Source organism: Penicillium odoratum (assembly GCF_028828045.1).
Source record: "Penicillium odoratum strain IBT 22623 chromosome Unknown utg000008l_segment0_segment0, whole genome shotgun sequence".
NCBI lineage: Eukaryota > Fungi > Ascomycota > Eurotiomycetes > Eurotiales > Aspergillaceae > Penicillium > Penicillium odoratum.
The window spans coordinates 1901495-1919911 of record NW_026643150.1 but is presented as its reverse complement, the minus strand read 5'-3'; the positions used below and the strand labels follow the sequence as shown (position 1 = coordinate 1919911).

Sequence of the window (18417 nt, the reverse complement as noted above, 5' to 3'; positions counted from 1 at the left end):
CATGCCTGGGCTGGTTTACTTACTAGTCAACATTGATATTACTAACATGATTAATTAGAGGCAGTCGGGCGATTCTTTCCAACCCAAGTCTTCTAGTTCATGTCATAACTATCAACGAAGTCAACCGGGAAATGTAAACTAGAAATGAATACATGAAACCAAAGTATCACGAATGCCTCCACTCAAGTAATTTGACACGCACGCTATGTATCTACAGGTAACGTATACTCATCCAGAATGTGTGGATTAGAGCAAAATGCCGGATCACGCACAACCTCAATAGCAGGTGAGACATCGCGCTCAAGAATAGAACCCTCATGACCAGGCTGTGATCGTGAACCACCATACGTCCGAGCCATAAAGCCCATAATACTCTGAAACGCAACGACTCTTGCACCCGGAGAAGCATCGCGCATAGCACGATTTGTCTCCGCAAATAAAGCAGGGCTATAATAAAGCAGCACCGCCTGGCCATCATCCACCCCGTCAACATTCAGCCCCTTAACAAGTGCATCACGCGTAAACTCCGGTAAGTCTAGAAAAGCTTCTTGGACTTGCTCCGCTATCGATCGATCTGCCACTCGACCCATAGCGAAAAGACGAAGTAACGCCCGTTCCACAGGATCAGCGGTAGACAAGAGTGGGAAGCCCTGCTCAACAACCAACTGTCCACGATTCCGCAAGACATGATCATACGCTTCACGTAGCGAGGTATTATCGGTAATTATACTCTTCAGGATAGGCCAGGCTTGCAAATAAGATTGACAAACGGGTTCGATCATCCTCTTCGCACCACAACTATCGCGATGTCCGCCTGCGCCAGACACGTCGAAGATGATTTCGAGATATTTGAGATGAAACGCCTCGGGATGGCCTCGGAACTTGAGAATAGGCTGTAAGCTTCCGGGGATATTCTCGCCTTGCATCAATTGTGGGATGTTGAGGGTTGCTCCGACATCCACTCCGAGAATCACATCTGCGCGCCGGGCGTCGGATAGTATACTGAGTGGACTATCGAGGATTCCGCATGCGACAGCTTCGGCGAGTAATTCATCGTGGTTTTCGTGGTCGGTTTTATCTGTACCCTTGCGAGCGGAGATCTCGTCGGATAGATATGGATCTTTTCCTATATCGCCGATAACAAGCGCAACGATCAAAGCGAGGAGTTGATCGGTGTCCTCTAGGAAGGAGTCTGCTTGGTGTTTTAAAGACTGGAAGGTCTCCAGGGATAATTTGACAGGAGGGGGTTGGTTCGCGACAAAGGCGTTATAGTCATTCGCAAGTACCCATTTCAAGGCGCGGACGTTGGTGATTGAGCGATTCACTTCATCGAAATCCTCATTGAATAGCAGCCTCGATGGACTTAGTGCATTGTTGGAGAGATTTCCTGAGGTAGTTTCGTCGCCTTCGACTGCAGGTGGGACACGTTTTAAGTGATCGATCTCTGGGCCAAATTGGGTGTAGAGTAGCCGGACAAGATCTTCATCTTCTAGAGAAGCTAGTTCACGACGATGCACGATTTCAACTAGTGAATCCATCTGCTGATAGACAAATTGACGTACTAAGGTTAACTTGCGAGGTGGGCTACTTAAATAATTAGGTGGGGTGGGGACGGGCTGTGTTCTCAGTCTGATCGTCCCAGCAGACGGCTCTGAGCCTATGAAAGATGATAAGGAATCGAGCTACTCCGTAAGTAGTTCACGATTTTCTGGATCTCAGCCTCAGAGTGGAGAGGGGCATCGGCTGAAATGCCTGAAGTTAAGCAGGACACCGCTCCGAACAGGTCTTACTTTGGCCGGGTTTGATTATGTCCGCAAGCTCTGAAGCACGATTAGGTGTGACCACAAAGCCCAAGCACATACATATGTATTCAGGAAGAAAATCAACATAGAAAGTGCTCACATGGCCAAGTGCTGTCTTGGTGCCAGCACATGGGCATAACATTAGCGAGCTCCCCCCACCGTAGATCATTACCCAATCTGATTACTTGTGATAGCGTAACCTAGCAAGTCACTCCGTATAATGAAATATAAATAAGAATATTTATATCTACAAATTTCATTATATGATCTGAACAAACCAATATAATCACTGAGGTATAAAGCCTATAGAGGGTAGCAAGAATGTAATGATCGACCGTAATCTACGTACTAATGCAGGTACCACCGTGGATTAGCCTGCATTGATGAGACACTTATAACATGATCTTGACCCACCCACAGCGCTTAAGATATGCAACTTGTGTGATCCGATCTTTAGCGCCCTCAATGCGGTAAATGTTTCATCTTCTTCGTCTCGCTATGCATTGCATATACCCAGGGGTGATCAACGAGAATTTCATCATCCACATAGCTAGGCGCCAATCTATTTTAGGGCATAGGGTAGCGGGGGATGAATGTCTCCATAAGGACACATAAATATGAGAACAACCATTGCCTTCAAATGTCCAGTCTAGACATCCCAAGTTTCTTGCCTGTTCTCTCATCTCGAATCGATTGTCACTTCACGGTCATTACCAACATCATACCACAGCAAGTCTATCAAAACACAACCACATCTCCGACAGTACTAACATCTACCCAAGCATTAATATTCTGTCAACATGTCCTCCGCGCCCCTCTACATCGCCATAACCCACGGCGACGGTACCTTCAAGCACTGGAGTCTCTTCATTGACGAAGAAACACACAAAACCGTTCTCCAAGTGAAAGGCTCGAATGGTCAATTCCGATACGAGCCCGAAACAAAAGATGCACGACAATATCCAGACCTAATTCAACTGGTGTATATCTGTAACGTGGACATTACGAAAGTGGATTCTATTAAAATGATCGCTGGGGCGAGTTGAGGTCCACAATGATATTTCGGGTTGGAATTGTCAGGATTATGTACTTGATCTTATGGATGTGTTAGTGGAGGAGGGGGTTTTGGATGGTGCAGATGGGGTGTATAGAAGGCAGATGGATTTTGTGAGGGGGATACAGGAGGGCTTGGCTTAGTTGGCTCTAATATGAGTTGAAGCTTGGGATCATGGGTCTGAGATTTTCAAGTTTGTACTGTACGTCGGGTCAATTACTAGGCTGTGCTTGTATGGACCTAGGTATCTGTGGACTGAATATGCTATTTATGGTATACCTTGAGCTACAGTTCTAAGTCAGGACTGTGGAAAGATAGAAAGATGGAATAAAGGAAACGTGAAAGCCTCCCGGCTAATCATTTGTCTCAACGTCAAATGTTCGAATCAATACCTAAGCGAAAGCATAAGTATACGCATAGACCTAAGCAGGAATAACAATAGCTCAAACAATGGCTAGATCCAACATAACGCCATGGCTCATCATAATCACATCCCAAAAGGGCTGAGAAGCAAAAACATAAAAGATCAGAAGGGCAGAAAAACCATGCCCTATCTTCCCGACCAACGCTCGCTTGAACACAAAATATAAGATAAGATAAACATGGACAGAACTGGAAAACAGAAATTGAGGTTAGGGTACTAGGCAAGAAATGAAGCCTTAACCTGCTGCGCTCAGGGTAAGAATCAAAATCAAAAGTCAAAAAAATGCTGAGAAAGAACCGAAACTAAACCAAAACCAAGCGGTTTCGTGTCCAGGGCTGAAGTTGGGTATCATTGAAATTCCAGGTCTCCTGTAAACAGGGCAGCCAGCCTGGATGGATCGCGATATAGCACCAAAATCAAAACACAAAAATGAATACGCTGGAGGTTCTTTTTTCCTTTTTTCAAGTCGCCTGCGATCGTAAATAGTCGTACAGTACGTAAGACGTAACGTTATGACGGGGGAGGGAGAGAGAGAGAGAGAGAAAGAGAGTCGTGAATGAATAATAGTACAGAGAAGAGCATCAACGCTTCACTGGCAGCTATCGGCTGAAAGAAGTCCACACGGTGCTTAGCCATCCGGTGGGAATACCGACTTCCGAGGGTTGAATCAGGGATAGTTGTGCCCAGTCCTCTCCGTCCAGGAAGGCCATGACATCGTCGCCGCCCAAACTAGTTGATAGGAGGCTGGTATCTGGGCCCTCAGTTGAGGTCAAGGGTGGCGATGGGGCTAGTTGGGTGACTGGGCCTGGTGGCGGGAGGACGGGTACATGTGGAGCAGTGGCATTAATGGGTGGCAGCGACTGAGAGTATGGAGGGGGTGCGTTCTGGCGGGAAGGAAGCCAGGAGTTGATAGGTTGCAAGCGGTTGGTTGTTGCAGTTAGATACTGCGAGGGAGATTGGGTAGTTGCTACCAACGAAGGGAGGTTGGGAGGGGATGTGTACATAGGACCATCAGGGTGATGTTGTTGCAAAGATGGCAATGAGTAAGGAGATTGTGATGGCATGGGGCGGTTGGTGTTGGGCAAAGGAAGGCTGGGGCGGCGAGCTCCTTCGTGGCCTGGTAAAGGAAGACCGGGACTGTTGACTGGTACCCAGGACTCACGACGACCACCGGCACCATCTAGCTGCTCACTGGCGTCCCCGAGATCACTCTTGACGGCATTGCTCCCGGCGTCGCTGAGATTTGTCATGCGGTCGGGCATCAACTCTCCACCCATACCCATGGCCATGACAATGCCATCCTCCTCCATTAATTCATGTAGCTGATCTTCAATGGATCCAAAGTCCAGGAACAGCTTCTCCACAAGCTTGAATTCCTCCAAGCCACCGCCAAGGCCACCTTCCCGAACCGACCGCGCGCCGTTCAGACCATGATCAGAAGCATCCGACATACTGTCCAGGCGGTTGCGGGAGTACCGGCGGAAATCCCGCTTGACCTTGGAAAAGTAGCTGTGAAGACGATTTAAAGTACGAAACCACCCACTGGCCATCTTGAGACGTGGTCGCATCTCCCGTAGGATATCCAGGGCATTGCGAAACTGCACTGCACCAGGCAAGTGGCTGTCATGACTGGCGGGCGGAGGTCTGGCGGCCAGAAGACCGTCGGGGTCCATATGCGGGAAATGGGAACTATACACACCAAGGAACGCCGCATTGTAGATCGCAAAGCCAACGAGGGGATTCTCAACGAGGGCGCCGCGGCTTTGACAAGTCGCAACCAGATCAATCATCTGACGAGCCGCCTTGAACAGCTCGCGGGCGCTTTCACGCCAGAAAGCCTCGGGCGGGCCATTGATCTTATCGGAAGGTAACAATGGCTCGTCCAGGGGACCGATGGGCTCATTGCAACGGAGAGGCAAAAATGGAATATAAGCACGGTGTAGCACGATAACAGACAAGAAGTATACCACATGCATAACGGTGTAGGAGGCCAGAGTGGTCTTGTACATGAGATGGGTGTCAGTATTCCGAACCGAGTACTGGAGATTGCGAGAGAGGCTATCTTGAAACTCATTCAACTGCATCCGCAGCGTCGCAAAGCGTGAGTCAGGATGCCATGGGGGATACTGCTCCATTCTTCGGCCACCTGCACAAGACCACTTGGCGATGCTTCCCCAGATGCGAGTGATTCGAATTACTCGGCTCAAGACCGACTCTTCGGCCCCAACCTCCCACCGATCGACGTCGTCCTCACTCGAGTCCTTGCGCCTTGAGATCGGGGACCAGGCCTTGCCATCAGGAGTCCCATTCGTGGGAGGAATCTTCTCATCGCCTAGCCCTAAGCTCTGCCGAATACTCGGGATCTGAACGCCCTGAGCGCCAAAGCTTTGTGGGCGGCGCGCGGTCGGCTCATTCAATCGGGCAGTCCTAACCCGCTCCCCAAAGGCAAATGCATTATCACTCGGTAGTTGGATCCCGAGATCTTGGATGTTGATCATACGCGGGCGATACTTGCCGCTGCTCAGACACCGATCCAGGATAAAACAAGCCCAAAATGTCCGACGCTTCGTTTCTTGTGCAATGATGTCATCGGATGTCTGCTCCTTCGGTTCCATTCGACGGAGCAGACCAAAATGTTCCTCCATTTTGAACCCCGGTGATAAACGGGAGAAATCCCGCGGAGGGAACTCATTCTCTAGCTCAAAGGGCAGGCCCATGCTCTGTGCAAGCCGGATTGCCATTCCAACATATACCCAGGCACTCTTGCCGCGACACATTCCCCATTCATGAAGCGCCAGCATAAGCAGTGCTTGGATTCGGGCCAGGTCGGGCACCGCCAGGCTTGCACCATCGAGGCCGGCCAGCCGGCTTCGTAAAGCTGTCGCATAGAATTCCGAAGCGGCCATGGGGTTCGACGGGTGACCCGGGGACGCGGGAGAATGGAATGAGATGAGGGGAGGGTGAAATCGAGCGGTCAAAGCTAGGACACCGAGCGGAATTAATGACGAGGATGGGTCAACCTTGGAGGCGACATTGCGCACGGCTTCCTGACCCTCCACCTGGACCGGAGTCGGCGGCGCAGGAGTAGACAGTTGGCGGATTTGCCCTAGGAAAGTGGCTGGATGAAGGAAGGGTAGATGTGTAGCAAAATGGGACTGGAATAGATCAAAGACGGCCTCCCAAACCTTTGCGGTAAGGATCGAGGCATCAAGGACATCGAGACCCTTGGAACCCGGGGAAGAACCTGTGATGCCAGGAATTTTGCGCTGGCGTGGTCGCTTCGGTCCATCGCCCCAATCACCATTTCGATCCTCCCCATCGACAAGGGCGGCCAGATCTCGTTTATTTCCATTCACACCGATGGCTGGGGTTGGGTAGACACAGTCTCGACCGGAGGATTCGCAGGCGCGACATGTAGTATCGATACCGGAATTGACGCACTTGATTTTACTGCGCCGGCATCGAGCGCAAGCGATACTGGACCGCATGATGAAAGTTAGGCAGACCCCACGTCTGCGGGCAAAGATTCGGGTGGTAAACGCTCAATCCGGTGTGATATCCCATCTATCAGTTTGTTGATACAATGGGTTTCCCGAGAGATGGGTTCCGGAGGGTAGGTATGGACGACTTCTGTGGGTATATCTGTTTTGACACTTTTAGCATATATTTTGCGCAATTACTCGCGAAACATACACTGGGGTGTACAAGGAAGAGAAGCCGGAGTGTGGGGGAAGAAGAAAGTCCACGGGGCACCGGGACCGAGAGAAAGTAGATCGGAAGGGAACGGGAATTTTGGGATAAATCCAAACGGTCATGGAGCCGAGAGCCGCTGGGTTGAAATTGCGGAGTGTAAGGTATGCAAGGACGCGCTCTGGCTTGATTCGTGGAACCCCCAGGTTTTCATTACAACACAATTACCGGTAATAAATTACCCCATATTTTCCTTCTTTTTACCCCATGAAAATGGGAAAATGGACGGAAGTTGCTTTACCTCCCCAATCCCGAGGCCGAAAAGAAATAAAAAACCTTGTGTAGTATTTTAGGAAAGGTCCGAGCTAATTTGACCTCATGATCTCTTTAACTTCCCGTGGAACATCTGGTAACACAATACTTGGTCTGGGTCCAGATGGAACTGGCTGGAATACCAATCTCTAGTCACTTCTCGTATAACAAGTATAGAGGGTAGACAAAAGGTGGAGAGATCACTTCTCCAGGATCATCCCGTTCATAATTTACACGGACCCTAGTAGATCGGCAATTGTCTGGATGTGCTTTGCCCGAGTCGGGAAGTCCAGTTTGGTAAACGGGAACGAAAAGGACAAAAGTCGGAGAGTAAAGCAACAAGAACGGTTAGACCCAAATGCACTCCACATGAAGATGCTCTAGGGCTTAGGCTCCCACATGGCCTGGGGAAAAGTCAGATTCTACCGAGGAGATAAACCAAGAAAAGAGGGGAAAAATCCCCCTTTCAGTATCATCCTCCTCGGGTAGAAAGTAATTGCACGACTGGGGGCTCCCCGCAAGGACATGATCCATTGATCCTCGTTCCTACGCTCCGAAAGTTACATCAGTCTAGATGCTAGTTCAGGATCGGCATACTCTTTGACCGGAGGCCTCCGTGTATCGTGTCACACCTACGCATATCTTCCCGGGGGCCCGGTCTTTCATTCCTTTGATCCAACCAAAAATATCCTGCGGAAATCTCACCGCAATGGCGATCATATCCTAGAACCTAGACCCCAGGCTTGCAGCAAACAAGAACCCGAGACCGAGCTGGGATGATCCGAGGTTTGGAACCTGTTTTTGTTCACTGTACTCAGTAGGAAAGTATAAGCCCAAAAGCAAATAAAATAAAACCAAACAAACCAAGCCACTCCCCCCTTGCTGTCAGGAATGACGGGAAAGTCACAAACCGAAATTTTTCCTTCTCCTCCCACGGCACGTCAAACATATTCGGCCCCGTCCGACTTAAGTTGATTGGTCCCCAAACTCCGATGGCTTGAATGAACCGACCCCGGGCAACCCCGCATTTCCTATTTTCACATTACGTAAGGTCGGTTATTGGCCCGAACTTGTATCGTTGTATTGCTCTGTTTCCACTGAATCATGTGAGGATATTCCTTTTCCCTGTCAAGCGGGTCCATTTGACTTCCCGGTGGGTATTCTTTTCTTTTCAAGTGATGCGGAGAAGCAAAGGATGAAAGCTTAAAAGGGAAATCTAAGCGCTGCTAAGACACGACCCATTGTCGGATATTCCAAGTTTCCCCCACATAATACCCCGATGACATTGTTCTCTAGTAACATAAATCAACTTTCTCGGGGAACACTCCCCCGTACTCGGCTCCTCATTCCCCTTTTTCATTCTTGCTTTTTTTTTAGTCTTGGCATGTGTACCCAATTAAGGAGGGGGTAACACAATCCCGGGAGACCCAAACGAACGCCCCAATTGATTCAAAGTTCAAATGTTGATATAATGCCCCCAGCTGACCAGCAGAAAAAAAAAAAAAAAAGTGGTCCCCCTCTGGAGTTTTACCCAATTGATGGATCCCTTCCCGACGCTCCCCTACCCTTTACCCGATTCTCTACCGGGGCCGGGCCCTGGGAGACTCGCCAGGGAATATCCCGCGTTCGGATTACCGAATCGGTCTACAGAGCCTTTGGAACGGGGGAACGGGGATCTTTACTTAACATCTCTACAAATATCTGGGCAACTACGTGGGGTTAACGTAATTTCAACATGAAAATCTTTTCCAGTGAATCCAGAAAATGGCATTGAACCGCTCGGGTTCCCTTGCGCCTTGCGGGATCCAATCCTGACGCGGAGCCGACTCCGACCATCAGCCCAGCCCAGCCCAGGCTAGCTATAGCTTGATTTTTCGTGTACATCATACACGACAATCTCAATTATTTTTCGAACAGTCCTACAACTTGGCCAAGATCATTTTAACCCCCACGGAACGTAATCAGAAATCGAAACCCGATCATTTGATTACATTTTCTCAATTCCCCACATCGGGTTCGGGTAAAATGAAAAATTGGAACCTGGGATCCCGATTCCGAGTCCCCCGATTCCTTTGTGCGTGATCGTTTAGCCATTGGATTTCAATTCCGACTTTCGTCATGGTGATGCTATGTTATGCTCATTATACGCCTTTTGTGTTTTATGTCATCGCATTTCTTACCCCATCGGCTAAAGGGCTATTGCTGCCCGGACTCCGTAGAAACCGGGCTAATGGGGTTTTGGCTAAGTTGCGGAACATATTAGCCTACATCTAGAAGCCGTCCCGGACTATTAGCTTTGTCCCCGGTACATGATCACCAAATTAGTATTAGTCCTGTTGATGGGGTACGGGGTATTATGAAAGGTCTTGTGCGCGGTCTCTGCCTGATTTCTCAGATGTCTGCTCATCTCCACGTTCATGGTCACGTCCGCACGTGTAGCTGATGTCGAATCACTTTCTTTCTCCAGTTCATATTAAGCGGGCATACACAACTGGTATGCTGATATTAAAATTCTTGGTTGAATATCAAATGTGTCTCTTAGGATAAATAAGGCTGGGTACGGCCCTTGTGGCGGATTCGCGCAAATACCATTCTGTCTTGAAACTTCGCGGTTAGTGTGCTTTTGCGGCAGCTCTCTTCAGGGCTCTTTTGGCTCTCTCAACTCTGGCGACTGGAAAATAAGTACTTGAAGCTTTCTTTTCGTTATTGGCATTCTCTCTGGCCCAGATCATATGTGCTGGTAGAAGACCCTAGATCTATAATATTTACAGGCCGAAGGTGTATGGCCCAATGTGAAGCCATAGACCAGCCCTCAAGCAAAACATCACCATCGTAAAAGTGCCCCAACCCTCTCTAACTTCATTCTCTCCGATATTCATCCTTCTCTCATTTCTTTCTGCAGCCCGAAAACATCAACCTATCTGTGCTCATCAACAATATGATCTCGTGCCGTTTACACTACAATTACAAACCCCGTTCCAAAGCCCCTTCAGCCTGAACGAGGAAAATAATGAAAACGACAAGAATCAACTAGCTTTCTGCACGCTTTACCGACTCACGCTACCCCCATGTCCAAAAGTGCCATCCTACTTCCTTGATTTGCCGTGCCTGTGCGCCTAAGGCCTGTGATGCATCAGCCTACGTCATGTCGCCATGCCAAGAGTGTTGTGGTTAGTATGGATCGTGGGAGGTGACTTGTTCTTGTTCTGCGCTGATACTGTAAAGGTACTGACGATGTCGACCGTGATGAGGTCGATGATTCATGGGTAGTTGTCCAACGCTAGTGGGACGCCCTGCCTGAATTCTGATGGGATTGGACGGTTGGTACGGGTGACAATCTTGAGGATGAACAAGATTGATTTACTTTGGAAATATGAAATGTTGAGGGTTGGTTTTTAAAAGCCACTAGAAAATTGAATAAACATTACTGAATATCGCATTTTAATCTGGTGCACAGATCAAAGGTCCAAAATATGAAATAATACATAAAGAATGGAATAGTAAACCCGTGAAAAAAAAGCCCCCCAGCCATGCTGCTAACGCTAGTAGAACCAAGCAGCGAGTGCAATAAGCAAATACATGGTCATAAGCAAGACACCCTCAAGCCAGTGAGACTTGCCATCTGCGATAAGGTAATTGACCTGAAAAGAATGAGCTTCTGGATTTCAATTTGGAGATTGGGGGAGACACACCAGGAGAACAGCGACGAAAAGTAAAACGACTTGGAAGTTGTCGAACGCGAGGGTCTATTCAAGTTAGTATTTCAGCCACATTTGGATATGTTCAAGGCTAGAACTCTTACCATGTCGTCAAGGCCCATGCACCATCCGATGATAACAACCAACGGTAACACGAGTAGAGCAATCTGCATACTCGATCCGACGGCCACACCGATAGCGAGATCCATCTTATCCTTACAAGCGACTGTGACTGCTGTGGCGTGTTCCGCTGCATTACCAACGATGGGTAGAAGGACCAGACCGACGAAGGTCTCGCCTATACTACCGGTAGCTGTCAAGGCGCTAATGGAGTCGACCTAGATGGAATAACGTTAGCTAGGCAGCTCATACTGGATCCTAGTGGGACTTTGCGAGCTGTTTTGACTCACCATGAATTCGGCACAGACACCAACTAGGGCAGTGGAAATCACAAGTGTAAGCGCCGCAACCCAAATCATCAACTGGGGCTGCTCGGGCTCATCGTCTGGATCTTGCATCTGCATTTGCTGCGCTTGTTCGCCGCCTAAGGTGCCGGCGGTCATCTTGCCGATCTGTGCAAGGTTGCGGGTAGTATCGCCTTCGGTAATCTTTTGGCGTCGTTTCTCGACCTTCGGGCTGGGACGGTTGTAGATCTCCACGTGGGACTTCAATTGGAAAAAGAGGTAGCAGCCGTAGACGATGAGGAGGAGGATGCTGGTGCCTCGGGAGAGAGGTGCGACTTTGTCTGCGTGGCCTTTGGAATCTTGATGATATTAGCTTCTGTTAGGGTTTCTGTCAACACGGAGCTACTTACCGTCAGACCAGCTGAAAGCAGTAGGAATAATTAAAGCTGCGACGGCGATTGCGAGGATACTGGCGGCTGTCTGGGCCACGGTGACGTTGAAATGTTGTTCCATGCGGTTGATACCGCCGAAGAAGAAACACATGCCCATGACAAGCAGCAGATTCGACAACATACTGCCGATGAGAGAAGTTTGAACAATAACAACTTCCTTCTTCACCAGCGCAATGATGGCAACGATCAACTCGACGGCATTACCGAAGGTAGCGTTCAAAAGGCCACCGATTGTTTCGCCGGTACGCAGAGCAATCTCCTCGGTTGCGAAACTGAGCATAGCAGCCAAAGGAATGATAGCAATGAAGTTGACCACGAAAATAGCAATCGGGTTCATATTGGCAGCATACAAGCCAATACCAACGGGCGCCGCAATGAAGAGGACGTTGATCCAGGAATTGAAGATGGTAGCCCTCAGTTGCGACGCCAGCGTGAATTTAGGCCCAGGCTTGACATCCTCATCGTCCTTGAGTTCATCTTCTGTCGATCCACGATGAAGATGATCGAGAATACCCTTTCTTTGTCTAGCCTTGCCGTTCCCCTCTTCCACCTCTGGGTCAAATCCCCGGTCTGATGTAACGTTGATAGGGTTCTGGCTAGCAATGGACGGCTCGTTGCGCTCAGCGCTAGCCGCCGTGAAGTGATCACTACTGGCCGTTCCTGGTGGGGCTGTGCCTGGCGGGAAAGTCTTTGCGTATGCGGGTGCACTGAACTCCTGCTGCTGGTGTTGATCTATAGGTAGGGAGAGATCGCCCATACTGCGTGTCTGAGACTCCAGTTGGATGGAGCCTCGGCGTTGTGGGCGTCTGCGGAATTTCTTGAATGGGTTGTGCGAGGGTTCTCCATCTTCCTCGTCGTACCATGCCAAGTTGCGCGCCTGGCGCCGGTAGATATCTAATGGAGTATCTTAGTATAGGCATTCAAATTGTTTCAAGTGTGATGGATCGATGCAAGTGGATTGCTTGGGCCCAGCAACGGTGAGTTATAAGACAAAGCGCGAGACTCACGCATTATGAAAGTGCGGTATACTAAGTGGACTTTGATATGATCGTTCTAGGCAATGAGTCAATAAATATGCCACGCTTCGTTGTTTTGGGCCAGATATAGCCCAACCAGTAGGACTTTGGAAGGTGAGCAAGGCTGTCTTTTATCATAGAATAAAGTGACAGCCTAGTCGCACTACCTTCGCCTCACCGACACTAGACGCGCGGGATGGGACTTACGTATGAAAGCCTGTTTCAAAGAGGGAAAGTGTACGAAGCTCAGTGGAGAGAAGCTTGCGAGATACGAGTGGCAACGTGGCTGAGGCTCGAAGCCACAGATATGGATAATGAAAGAACTGAACCCAGGCTCGAGGTTCTCAAAGGATTGAATTCTCCAAACAAACACAGAGTGGAGCTGGGCGAAGCAAGGGAGCGACAAAATCAAACAAAGAGCGGACACCCAAAATTGAGAAAAAGAAAGAATTATCCCAAGCCAAAGGGGGCAGAAAGCCAAGAATTGGGGGATTTGGGAATTTGTTGGTAAACCTTTGGATTTTATCGATTGTGGCTGTGTCCAGGGGCGATCGCAATTCAGTGGAGTTTTGAAGCTTGGCACTCGGCCTATACAACATTAACACTAGTTGATTTGAGATGGGATGGGTTTCAGATTCTTTTGAATTGCAGTGTCAGTCTAGCAAGCACGTTAATATATATCAGGCCGTCTTATCCCGGTTGTGTCAGGTTGCCAAGGGGGTGCGTTGGCCTGTGGGCAGCCACCTTGGAAAAGTCAAAAACCAAGAAATACAAGATGCTTCATGGGATGAAGCTTCCTTTGTCCAAATCTAGGACTCTTGGCAATGCGCCCATCACCTCATTATTTCATGATTTTTTCCAGGCCCAACAAGGAACGACGAGTGAGGTCACACCGCATAAATGGATCTCCGGATGTGATGCACTTCGAGCAATTATCGATGAACATTGACACGGTGTGAATCTTCCTCTGATTGGACATGTAAAGTGGTTTGGAAGTGTTTTGTCCCGCTTTCCGGGTCTTGGCAGTGAATCGATCAATCAGAACTCGATAGTAGCAAGCGCCACTACCCCTTGACCATTTCTGTAGAAACAGCCACACGCGTCCTTCAGTCACGTGCAACGTTTACAATCTCAGTTCTGGGAGGGAACGCGACTGAAAAATGCCAGGTTGGCCACCCTTATATGGTGATAGTATCACCCTGGTTTCTTGGTTTCTTTTGACCTGTAACACGTCAGATCAGTTTGAGGCTGCAAATTGGCATACAAGATACGTCGGTGGCTTTGACATCTGGAGAGATCTGCTCAAAGGACGCACAGACGGTGGCAGTACATGACAGCTTAGCCACATTCTCCAGAGTCCAGATCACGTCAGGCGCCAAAATTCGAGCGGTCGGGTCATTGCTGCAGTTGGCGAATCGAAAACGACGTGAGTTGGCGCCTGTGATGATCTGACCCGTGGAGAGAGGAGGGCCCGAGCCGGCTTATCGTAAGGCCTTAAGATGGGCATGAAAACTGACCAAAGGCCTGGTTGGCATTTCAGAGACAAGCTTGGGAGAGGGCGCTAAATGACAGCCCTGGAGAAGCCGGGGGCATTTATTCATGTCCGTTTTGCGGGTTTTCGGATTATGTTGCTGCCTGCGCTTACTATTTGGTGTGGAGCTTTTGCTGCACATGACGGAGATCATTCTCTTCAAGCCTACAGAAGCCAGATTATCTATAGAATCGAGATCACTGATAAAATTGACATTTTTAATTCAAATTTTTGGACAGTACTGTATACTGAAAACTACATGTATGAGAATACATTGGGGGTGTTGGAGCGACCCATGGGTGTGACTTTTAAGGTTAGGCTTGAGGGTATACATTGGGCATGGGATCATTTGTTATCGGTGACTATCTTCAAACACCCAAGAAAGTATCGATCAGGTTAGACGGCTGATCAAAGAAATCAAACATAACAATGCCAAGGCGTTTGCCCTTTTGCTCCCGCAGGAAAGAGACCAATCGTTGATTCACACCACCCAATGGAGTATAAGTACCATTTCCGACCGCCATGATCTTAGGCCAGTCCGCTGGTACATTATCGGTATTTTCACTGGAGGCCCATGTCCAGAACAGACTAGAGGGGTGCTCGGTGGTAGCCTTCTTAATGTTTCCCACAGTTGCATTGTACTTCCATTGGATGTTCTCGGTAGCATTGGATCCTGTTGGAGTGAGAGGCTGATAGTAGTCCTCGATATAAGCAGTGAGGTTCTTCTCGGTATTGTAAACAAGCGTGATGTCCGGGGAGTTGTCGGTCCAGAGGCTTGGAGAAAAGTGTAGGCCAGGGAGGGCGTCGGTATAAGATGCAGGCAACTGGTCCAGGTTGAATCGACGCATGAGTGTGATTTTTCCACGAGCTTCACCCAGAGTTCCCAATTCGCCCTTTGTCTGAACAAAGTACTGGCGAGCGGCTTGGGAGGTCAAAGAGTTGTACAGACTCAATTGTACAGCCGCGTCGTTCGATGCGTAGAGTGCTGTTGAGCCTTCATACTGGAAGGACAGGAAGAGAGTCTCAGAGGGATGGTCATCCAGCCACTGATAAAATCCATACAGCACATCGTCGACAGTGGCTATCTCAGAAAGAAGGGCCTGGGAGTGGTAAAAAACCAGTGTGGTGTTGGTGGGATCAAAGGCATAGCGGATGTCAAATGCTCGTATGCCAAGGTTAAGCATATCGATGAATGACCGTTCCTGGCAGCGGAACGTCTCTGGTGCTGGTACAGTGACCTGGTTCAGATAAGTAATGCCTAAAAGGCTATCCTGAGTAGCTTGGGTGTAGTTCCATGTGGCGCTGTCGTGGGTGCCCGGGATGTTCATATGGACAAGCAACGTGTTGTCGGCATAGTTCTTCATCCACTCAGCTTGGCTCGTGGTCTCTTTGACATACTGTCCAAAGATTGGTGACGCAGTATCGAGAACTTTGGAGAGGGCCAAATCAGCCAAGGACGCCGCTCCCAGAGAAACCCAAAGGGGGGTTAGGGCGACAAAACTTGTGAGGACCCGCATATTTGAGAGCTCAACCAGGAGTCGGGATCAGAAGGAATAGAGGGGAAATAGCTTGATTATCCCACTTATGTGCAGAAATGTCAACGATATATAGCTCACACTTGGGTATGAAGCTTGAGTGCCTTTGCGCCAATCACGCCTGCGATCGTTCGCCCGTGAAGCTTTTAACGGAAGATTGCGGAAATTTTGCCGGCAATTGGTTAGCCGATAGCTCAAGTGGAGTTCTTATGTACAAATATCCGTGGCAGTCTTCGTTTCGTTTTCAAGGATGTCAAGACGCGGTGGCACGTGGCTCTCGAAGGTGCTGCCACTGGCCAGTGGGAATCGTGTATATGGTGTCGTTCCAAGGTTGGCCTTTAATCTACCTCTCATGCAGATAGTGAAAATTCGTTTAAAATGCGATCTTTCAATCAAAAAAATGAAAACAAACCCCTTTTCTCTCGCATTGCTTAGTCACCATGTTGATGGAGCTTTTGTGACCAGATTGAGATGGCGGTTAGTATGGGCAATATACCCAAAACCTTGCATGAATCCACTCACCTTAAGACTGGATGAGAGGATTCGCGGGGTAAGTAGAATCTGGTAAGTACACAGGAACGAATCTGGAAGTTGTATGTCAATGAATATAGTATCTGTAAAAGATGGGAATGAGCGCCATTGCAGTCAAGGCACCCCCATGAAAACCACATATACAGTTTAATTTGCCGCACGTACGGTAAAGAGAGATCCCGAGTCTATGAAGATTGGTGTCGAGTATCCTCAATGAGATTTTGATCCATGGATCAAATCAAACATCGAAAGAGGGGCTGATTCGCAGCACTGAATAAGCTACTGTCGACAGCTGGATCTGTCAGTCAAGGGAAGAAAGAGCTGCGCTGTGGTAGCCAGGAAACAGACGAAACATTTGAAGGATCAAATCTGTATTCCTAGAGATATGGAAGAGAGACGAAAGAGAGAGAGAGAGAGAGAGAGAGAGAGAGAGATCTAACTAAGACACGCACGCGCTGGAGCAAGCGAATGGGGTCACCTGACCCACACTTCAATAGCTACATATCCCGTGGGGTCAGGACTCAGCGACAAGTATCAATTGATGTGAAAGTAAAGAGGATGCGGAGACTGGTCAATAAGATTGTTGAGAAAGATACAGTAGTGGGGAGGCTGTTGCTTAAACAATGTGCTTATATATATGTACAAATATGTATGTCATTAATGCCACCGGTTATGTTTTGAAAGAAATGACGCAGACCCTTGTCTCGCACTTGAAGATTATTGCTGTGATTTCAATTGCAGTGAAAAGACATCCAGGGCACTTAGAAGATGTTGTAGATGTGTTTATCAATTGCAGAAAACTTAGGAACTATTTTCATTCTACTTAACTGAAACATGAAGAGTTTGCATTAAGTCCCAGCTCCACAGCAAGTGGAACAGGAGCAGGTAAAAGGCCGCTACTCTGACCCAAGAATCAGCCATTCGCCACCAAAAGGTACGGAATTCACGAAAATGATGGAGGAAAATGTGTTTCAGACCGTGAAGCCCCGGAGGGATCATGTCTTTATGAGAGACCTACCCAACCGACGGCACTGATGCAGCCCATTGAGCAAACCAAAACTAGCCGTCCAAGGAGAATACTTGGATCTTTCCTCTGGAGGAGAACCGGAGAAAATACATAGAAAAAAACATGAGTACATACGCTCAAAAGCTGGAATACCAAGGCAGATAAGTTGGCTCCATCTATATAGGTGTGGTAGTATCTGGACATTGAATGTGCATGTCAACGGAGGCATCCGAGAGCCATAAAACCTTGGAATATGGTACATCAAAACGTTGATAGATAGTAAACCAGAAGGGGTGTACGGAGTATGGACATGTAGATTCGCATGCAGAAAAATACTACTTTGATTGAGATGTATCCGCAACACCGACTGGGTTAAACACTTCGCGTTCGTTCATTGCTTTAAGGTTTGCGATTGAGCTGTGAGTTTGTGTAGATCACAAGCTCGCGATAATAAAGAGAAATATCCAAATATACAGTACGGCGAGGATCCTAAGATTCCTACCAAAAATTTTGCCGTTTCATCAGAAAACCGACACGTCGCCATATCTCTAAGATGATATATCTTCAATGGCTGTAGATTAGACGAAAATGAACTACTAGTATGTAAGTTGAACACGGATGTATGTACAATTCAGGCTTGAATAATTGTAGAACCCAAGGAGAAGTACCGCATATCTTAGTTGTCCTTTGCAGACGATGCATGGTTGATCACTCATATTTTTGTGGCGACACTGAACGCGAGGGGATCAACATGATGATGTATTGATGTGCGTGACCCACATTTATGGGCCGCAGTGATAGTCAGGGGGAACTAGGAAAAGGCAAACATTTTCATTGTATAATCGAATCATGGCTTTTCCTCGTGACGCAATTGGGGCCTGAGATCAATCCCTTTACTCGATCAGACACCTGAGCCGTCCCGTCAATAAAGATCAACAACCCACACCCCACTTGACATCCTA

The 18417-nt window shown here is 48.3% G+C and overlaps 5 protein-coding genes across 5 annotated transcripts; 1 reads left to right on the top strand and 4 right to left on the bottom strand.

Moving 5' to 3' along the window:
• Positions 1 to 203: 203 nt before the first annotated feature.
• N7520_010923 (uncharacterized protein) lies at positions 204 to 1538 on the bottom strand (the record flags this gene model as incomplete). The annotated part of the gene is made up of 1 exon (XM_057144856.1): positions 204 to 1538. One exon carries the CDS (start codon positions 1536 to 1538, stop codon positions 204 to 206), a length of 1335 nt encoding a protein of 444 aa, XP_056990610.1.
• Positions 1539 to 2602: 1064 nt separating this feature from the next.
• Positions 2603 to 2848, top strand: N7520_010922 (uncharacterized protein; the record flags this gene model as incomplete). The annotated part of the gene is made up of 1 exon (XM_057144855.1): positions 2603 to 2848. The coding sequence occupies one exon, from the start codon at positions 2603 to 2605 to the stop codon at positions 2846 to 2848; it is 246 nt and encodes an 81-aa protein (XP_056990609.1).
• A 1031-nt stretch (positions 2849 to 3879) lies between these two features.
• Positions 3880 to 6768, bottom strand: N7520_010921 (putative C6 transcription factor; the record flags this gene model as incomplete). Its single annotated transcript, XM_057144854.1, has 1 exon — positions 3880 to 6768. The coding sequence occupies one exon, from the start codon at positions 6766 to 6768 to the stop codon at positions 3880 to 3882; it is 2889 nt and encodes a 962-aa protein (XP_056990608.1).
• Positions 6769 to 10824: 4056 nt separating this feature from the next.
• N7520_010920 (hydrogen/calcium exchanger domain-containing protein) lies at positions 10825 to 12847 on the bottom strand (the record flags this gene model as incomplete). Its single annotated transcript, XM_057144853.1, has 6 exons — positions 10825 to 10923; positions 10975 to 11028; positions 11085 to 11318; positions 11391 to 11743; positions 11795 to 12730; positions 12844 to 12847. The coding sequence occupies 6 exons, from the start codon at positions 12845 to 12847 to the stop codon at positions 10825 to 10827; spliced, it is 1680 nt and encodes a 559-aa protein (XP_056990607.1).
• A 1904-nt stretch (positions 12848 to 14751) lies between these two features.
• Positions 14752 to 15900, bottom strand: N7520_010919 (phosphatidylinositol-specific phospholipase C; the record flags this gene model as incomplete). Its single annotated transcript, XM_057144852.1, has 1 exon — positions 14752 to 15900. One exon carries the CDS (start codon positions 15898 to 15900, stop codon positions 14752 to 14754), a length of 1149 nt encoding a protein of 382 aa, XP_056990606.1.
• Positions 15901 to 18417: the final 2517 nt, after the last annotated feature.